At 49.1% G+C, this 7,453-nt stretch overlaps 1 protein-coding gene across 1 annotated transcript; it reads right to left on the reverse strand.

The window, feature by feature from the left end:
• Positions 1-883: 883 nt before the first annotated feature.
• LOC104357925 (leukotriene C4 synthase) lies at positions 884-7,252 on the reverse strand. Its single transcript, XM_009963435.3, has 6 exons — positions 6,898-7,252; positions 3,937-4,181; positions 3,013-3,112; positions 1,874-1,944; positions 1,562-1,643; positions 884-1,173 (listed from the first exon to the last, which is right to left on the reverse strand). The coding sequence occupies exons 2-6, from the start codon at positions 3,992-3,994 to the stop codon at positions 1,047-1,049; spliced, it is 438 nt and encodes a 145-aa protein (XP_009961737.1). The 5' UTR covers positions 3,995-4,181; positions 6,898-7,252; the 3' UTR covers positions 884-1,046.
• Between the last annotated feature and the right edge of the window lie 201 nt (positions 7,253-7,453).

The raw sequence follows: 7,453 nt of genomic DNA on the forward strand, positions 1-7,453 counted from the left end.
CTGAGCTGTGCTGCTAACATCAGTGGACCAACGGCCAAAAGCATAATCATTGTGAATGCTGAGCTCCCATGAAAACCCAGCCGGTCCTGCTGCAGGGGGGCCAAGCCCAGAGGGGGACCCGAGCACCGGGCAAACCACCCAGCAGGGACCACTGTTTGGTGCTGAGTGGCTCAGCCCCCAATCCGGGAGCTCAGCACCTTGAAAATCAGCTCCCTACTGAAAGCTCTCCTCCGGTGGGACGTAGGGGTGCAGGCTGCGCTGCACTCCACGGCAGGGAAACAGAGGCAGCTGCTTTGTGCTCAAACACCCAGGTTTTTGTTCTCTGCTAGCTGCAGACCCACAAGGAGACATCCGGCACAGCAAGCTCAGTGCCTTTTTATTCATGCATATTGTTGCTCGTCAGCATTCAGAGTTATACATGCAGTAGTGGTTATGAGTTTGGTCAGTCTGATTTACAATATTGCCCGCAGGCAATGACTAATAACCATTATGAAGGCACTAATAGACTTAGCACAACATGTTGATGGCTGCTCCTGTTTATCTCTTGCCTCTTTTGTTATGCCTCAACCCACATCTGGTTTCAAGCAAATGCCTTGTTTAGTTGTGGACCTTAGAAAACTGGCATGAACCCATGGATGGTGCCTGAGAGGAGGGCAGAGCCTCTGGAGGAAGGGGAACACATGGCAGTTCCTGAGGCCAACTCACCGGAAAGTTCAGGCCGATATCAGTTTGCTTTTCTGTGTCCGGTTTTCCGAAAATTCTCCTTGTTTTGGAGAGCTGTCGTTTCCACATCAGGCAAGGCAGAACTGCCACATACAGAGCACTTGGCCCGCAAAGGGGGAAAAATACCACCTGAAGAGCTTTGCAGTTCATGCCAGCGCTGGACAGTGGGGAGGGAGCTGTTAAAACCTCATTTTTTTTGTTAAAATCTCACATGAGGGTGCCTTTGTCACTGGGGGCTGTATTAGGTACATCCAGTCTATTACTGTGGGTAGGAGGGAGCAGGACTTGAAGGCAAGGACACCGATGAGGGACAGAGCAGCAGGTCACACTGTGAGAAGCAGGAGGACATTCAGCCCCAAGTAGTGAGAGAGGAAGAAGTGCAAGATGCCCAGGGCTGACGCTGCAGTGAGAATCCAGAGAACTCCAGTGCTCAAGTATATTGGGGCGAGCCTGGCGGGAGAGAGGGACCCTGCTGAGACCAAGCATTGCTGCCCTCGGCCGGGAACAGTCCTTTTCTCTCTGCAGAATGTGAGTGGAAAGGCAGTCCCTGGCTGTCCCCTCTCCCCTGCTGGGGTCCTGTGCCCTGCTTCCGCCTCAGGTGATCACACACCCACCCACAAGGGCTCAGGGCTGCTCCAGCCTCGCCCCGTACCCGTGTCTCTGGCCCCAGCCCTGTACCCATGCCCACGTTATGCCCCAGTGAGAGCCTGGCAAGGCTCAGTCACACAGGGACCCCGAAACACCCAGAGGGAATCCTGATTTTCTCCAAAGTACATTATGATCCCAGATGCAACCCCCCAGGGGTTACCATGTATTCCAGGCTGGCAGAGGTGCTTACCTTTTTGAGGAAGATGCCCTGTATCCCATAAAGTAGCAGTAGCGGGCGTAGAGGTAGAGCAGACCCAAGGCTGCGGCCAGACCTGCAGTTGACAGATCACAGCAACCATCTCCAAAGGCTTTTTAGAGCTACTCTGAGCCAAGCAGGTAGCCCAGAGTGAAGGGACAGAGGATTTGTGTCCTCTGGCTCTACCCTCCTATCGGACAGAATTACTGCCTAATTTGCTGCTTGGAAGGTGAGCAGGACCTGAGGACTGAGCCAACACTCAGGGGAACAGATCTAGTGACAAACCAGGTAACATGCTATTCTCACCTTGATGGAAGAAGAGTCCAGCCTGCCACAGAAGTGCCAGGAAAATGGGAAAATACTCAGAGGAGTTCACCCTGGAAGGAAAGAGGAAGGTCATAAACAAGGGAAAGGAGGAATATCTTCCTCTTTTGCTTCCCCTAGCAGTTATCATAGGCTGGAGGCTGTTTTTTAGAGCTGATGTCACCATAAAAAGCCTCCAGGCTTGCACCTTTCCCCACAGTTCCCATCCCATCTTTAATCACAGGAATTAACCAATGGTGGGAACAGGGTCTCCAGGGCACAAGAAATTAAGTAAAAGATGCCCAGGTCAGACTATGTGTAGAAGGGCTCCGTGAACCACTGCCACTGCACCTTCTCAAGTGCTGCAGCTTAAACCCTGCTGTAAAAGCCCCAAAGCCTCAAGGAAGGTCTGTCCCAGCAGGCTGCAGACATGTTGAGGATGAGTTGCATCTGAAGCAGATAAGGCTGGAGCAGCCTGGGCTTCTAGCAGGAGTAGGAGGGAGCACTAAGTTGTTTGTATTGTTTGTATGCCATGCCCTGTCCCCCCAAAGACAAAGCAGGACAAAGAGGCACTGGATGAGGCTAATTCTAGGCTGGCAAAAGACCAGAGAAGGGGATGGCTGAGGGGATCCTGCTCCTGCTGCCTGGTTGGTTTTCTTTTTCAGTGCTCAGCTAAAGCAAAAGTGGAAGCTTCCTCCCTCTCTGCTTCCCTCCTCACTGCAGCCCTAGCACAGAAAACATGACAGAGGTGCTGAATTGTAGCTATCTCCATACCAGCCACAGATCTCTCTGGGAGCTTGTCCTTCCCAGTGAGGAGGGTTCAGAGCAGGGCTGAAGCTGCCTGAGGCTTTGACACCGCTTGGCTAAAACCAGCCTAAGTCTCAGGCACCCACAACTTTGTCTTTATCAGCCCTACGCTCTACAGCAGAGATTTCTGTGTCATTTCTGTCAGCAATGGCTGGTGTGTTTAGGACTCACGAGCCAACGTGGTCTTGATGCTAATTCTTAAACCCATTAATTTAACCCCGAGGGAGGTGAATAATTGCTCAATTACAGTCCGGAGAAATAAATGGCAAAGCAGGGGAGGGGCAGTGCCACTAGACATGTGATCTAAAAAGCATCTTGTAAGAGGAGTTTCTTACTGTGCTCGAAAGATCCTCTCAAATTCAGGTGGGCCGGAGATCTTTGGAGGAGAAATGCCAAACACTCTCCTAGCATAGATCACCTGGAGGAAGAAGTAGGCTGCAGCAAAGGAGAGAAAAGTAGCAGTGGTCAGTCCTTGGTTTGGGCATGGTGGGGCCAGGAGATTGCCAGAGGTAAGGGCAAAAGTTCTGCGGTCTCCTCCTAACCCTGAACCCCCCACATAACATAGAAAGCTGGATGGAAGTCATGGGTTAAGTTTCAGAGAAGGAAAAGGAGTGACCCAGTGCAAAAGTGAAGCCAGGAGTACACAGTCACATACCACCAGCTGATACCTTCTTTATTCTTCTGTAATTAACAGATCATCTATTATCCATAGAAATTGTTACACAATTCAGATGCAGGTTGTTATGGACAATTTTAAGGGGGTTTCCATCTTTAATTTTTTCCCCTTCTAAATCCTCATAGCAAGTGGGGGGGGGAACAGATGCCACAGATAAGCCACGCAAAATTAAATTGTCATGCAATGCGGGACTGTGGCCAGGAGATGATCCGTGTGACCCACTGCAGCCTGTTCTTCCACCTTTCCACACCACAGTGCTCTTTGTACACTGACGTCTACACGAACCTCAGGAACTGCTATAAACCCATTTTTCAAAGAGATAAGTTCTATATGTTTGCAGAGGAGAAGATCTACCAAAAAATTCCTGAACCGAGGAGGTAGGTCAGTTGAGAGGAAGGGCTTCCCAGGCACTCGTTTTGTTGAATACATTTCAAAACCCAGACAAGATACCAGTCCACTGTCTGAAAAGCAGAGAATTGCCAGTACAACAGCAGAAATGAAATATGGAAGTGAAAGGAAATCAGTGGAGGTACAGTAGACTGACCCAGCAAGTATTTGGGCATGTGCATCCAATGGTCCCTACCTTGCTCCAGGACTCCCAGGACTGTCACAGCAGCCAGCAGATGAATCCGATCCAACATACTGACTCTTCCAGACCCTAGAAAATCTGATTTCCTGATCAGAAGCTCCTCTGGACAGGTTTAGTCCTTGCTCATGTGGCAGTCGGCGGTGGTAGTTGACAGCACAGGTTTGTTCTAACTGATCGGGGAGGATTTGTATGTGATGCTTAAACCCAGGAGGAGTCTGGCTTGCCCGTTACCATATGCACTGTGGAAATGTAAATTGGCGGAGAGAGATGTAATGGAGTATTTCCGTTCCCACCCTCCTTTTTCCAGGAATGAGTTATGAGGAAGTGGTAAAATAAGCAGAGGCCAAACATGTAAGAGGTAAGAGAGCAGAACTGGCAGCTGAATGAAGGACCAAATCTCAACAGCCCAGCAATCCACTCCCCTTGGGGCATCTGGTTTAAAACCACTCTAATGAAGGCCAAGGCACGTCCCTCTCGCTGATGTTGCATGAGAAACCGCAGCCCCGCTTGGACTGTTCTGCACCACTTGAGCATGAGGACAGGCAGCATTTCGTGGTACTTATCACGGTGTGCACAGGCTCTGGAAAGTGTGCGTTGGGCACAGAGCACGACCTACAGCCACGACACTGAGACAGCACTGAATAAAGCTCCCGAGTGAAAAACCCACTGCAACGGTAAGACAAGATGTGCTAAAGTATAAAAGGTACAGATCTGTCTTGCATGGTGATACTTTATTTGGGGATGGGTCCTGCAGAATGACTGTCAGATATCAAGAGGATTTCAGGGCCAGCCCTTGTACTGGAAAGGCTGGGAGCCATGCATTTAAAGCTTCTGATCAATCCTCAGCCGAATTAACTCCCATCATAAACACCCGAGAGTGTTCTGTGTGGGTAAATACCTGCAGAATTCATCAGGTTATTGCAAAAGGAAAATGGTGGTTTCATATGTCGGGAGAGACCCACTCAGCTAATTCATGTCTAACGACACAAAGCTGGCACGGCTGCAAGGTGCTGAGGCTGCCAGCTTTGTTTCCTTCCTCTCCCTTCATTCGAAGAATTTTCCCTTCGGATCAGGGACAAAGGAAAGCAGGTTAAGACAAAGGGATCATTAAACATCACTATTACAGAAAAAAAAAAGATCAGATTAAAGCAGTTTACAGAAATTACGTCATATACCTGACGTCCTTGATAGACTTTCTAAGAAGCAATAAGCTGGTTCTGCTTTTCTGCCTCTATATGAGATAAAAGCACGTGAAGAGGATATAACAATGTCCCAATTTAGTATTTCTCCAAATGTCAAACACAGAACCACTGTTTTTCAAGCACCAGCTCTAAGATTAATACTTTCATCTTAGAATTGGTCTTTTTACATTCCAATGACTGTTTAGAAATACGAGGAACATTGTGTTTTGTTTTCTCCCATTTAGCTGTCAAAGAAATTAAAGACTTTCCTGTGTTGGCTCAAAAATGGCAGAGGTCTCACGGTGCCTAATGATGTTTGATTTCCCTCTGCTCCTGTCTGATTACAGCCCACTAGCAAAGAAAATACAAAGCAAAACAACCGAACAAAAAAGATTTAAGGTTACACCTCCATCGGGTGACAGTGCAGCATAACCTGCATTGAAAGTGTCAGATGTGTGTAAGGAAACCTGGGCCAGAAGGAGCTGTAAAGGCTGTCATAGAGCACTCCCACTGCCCAGATCATCATTGGATGCAAAATACTTCTAGTGTCATCTAGTGTAGTCTAAATATAATAAAGGCTAGTAGAAACATGAATGAATGAGCACAGATGTCTCTCCCCTCCTCCTCCCTCCCCCATAAACATAATTTTTCAAGTTGTCTTTACCTCCTGAAGGGCACAGTGTTTTTCTGGCCCCGGTTTGTCACCATCAGAACTTGCCTTATTTTCTGTTCTCACTCGGTGTTTGCAAGGAGCCGACACAAGTACCCTCCTCCCAGCACCGAATACCCTTCGATGACAGGACTGTCACCAGTGGGCAGCCTCAGCATCCTGCGCACCACGGTGGCCACCAGCATCCCTGGGGGGGCGTGGCCATGGCATGGTCCCCCTCACCGCCCCAGCCCTGGCCACCTTCCTGCCGTTTGCATCCGACCTAATGGTTACACAACCGCACGGAGACTCAGATCACGCCGCTTATGGAACAGAAAACTTTCTGGTCCTCAAGCAAAGGGCAGCCTGCTTGCAGGCAGCTCGGCCAGCCCAGCTGGCTGCACGGCCACCGCATCCCTGGGCTCTGCTGGAGAGGGGCTGGAGGGGCAGCCGGGGTGGGGAGACGGGGACAAGGCATCACTGCTGTCATCATCTGCTGGCAGTGACTCTGGAATAAGCATACTGCAAAACCTCACCCTGAGGCCAACACAACCAAATTTCTTCCTAAGCAAAGAGAAGCTCTGCGGTCCCAGGCTCGCCTCGGGATGGATTTGCGGAGCGGGAACTAACAAAATGCTGTCCCCCACTCCCCAGCGAGTACTTTGCTCTCCAGGTTGCACTGCGTGAATGTGGCTCTGCGTCACGGGGTGCCCGGACCTGGCATGGTCCAAACTCCTCACACCTCCCACTGAGTCATCAGTAGAGGCATTTCTCTGTGCCCACGGTTGCTTGTGCCACCTCTTTTTGCAGCCATTAATCCTTTCTGCCTCCTAATTACCACTGTAAGGCCACACTGTGAGCTGGATTGCAACACCAATGGGGATTAAAATTAATTTTGACAAGAAAAATAAACAAGGCAAAAGGCTTGGAGGAGTTTTAAGCATCTGCAGAGTTTGCAATACCGATTACTTCCCAGGAGCAGCAGGGCAAGGAGAAGCCAGCAGCACTGAGCCCAGCACCGTTACATGCAATAACATCCCCCTAGAAATATATTTAATGAGGGTACCACAGACTAAGAGTTTTCTGTTAGTGGAAGAGGGAACATTCTGCAACTGAGCAACTTACCCTTCAGCTGTGAAGCATGGAGGTGCCTCATCCTTCCAGTTGTATTGTAAAAACATGGAAGTATTTTCTAATCTAGTTGGCGCTTGCACTTCCTTTCCCTTCAAATTCTTTTGCAGCTGCTGAGCACATGCAAACCCATGACCATGGAACTGCTTGCGAGAACAGCTAGTGTCTCTCTGACAGCCACATAGAAAAAAAGAGTTTTAATTCCAAAGAATTAAAAACTACACAGAGAAAAAAAGAGTTTTTCTAGTTGAAGAGAATGAAAGAGAGCTCAGCCCTGAGCACCTCAGTCTGTTCAACTCAGAGCTCCCTTGGGCTGGGCCAGTGACGCCTTCCTGACCTTCCACGCCGGCAGAGCCTCCTCTTAACTCAGACCAACACATGTTGAGATTTTCCTGGAATTCTTGGATTTTGCAGCTGTAAGAGGAAGGATGGACTCAAAACATGTCAAGCCAAGGCCAATTCATTATTTCATCCCTTACAAAGATGTGATTGGCTAAACGTGGCAATTCCTAAGAAGCAGGGTCAGTTGCAAGCAATTTCAGCTCTGTGG

Source organism: Tyto alba, unplaced genomic scaffold (assembly GCF_018691265.1).
Source record: "Tyto alba isolate M040663 unplaced genomic scaffold, T.alba_DEE_v4.0 Super-Scaffold_17, whole genome shotgun sequence".
Taxonomy (NCBI): Eukaryota; Metazoa; Chordata; class Aves; order Strigiformes; family Tytonidae; genus Tyto; species Tyto alba.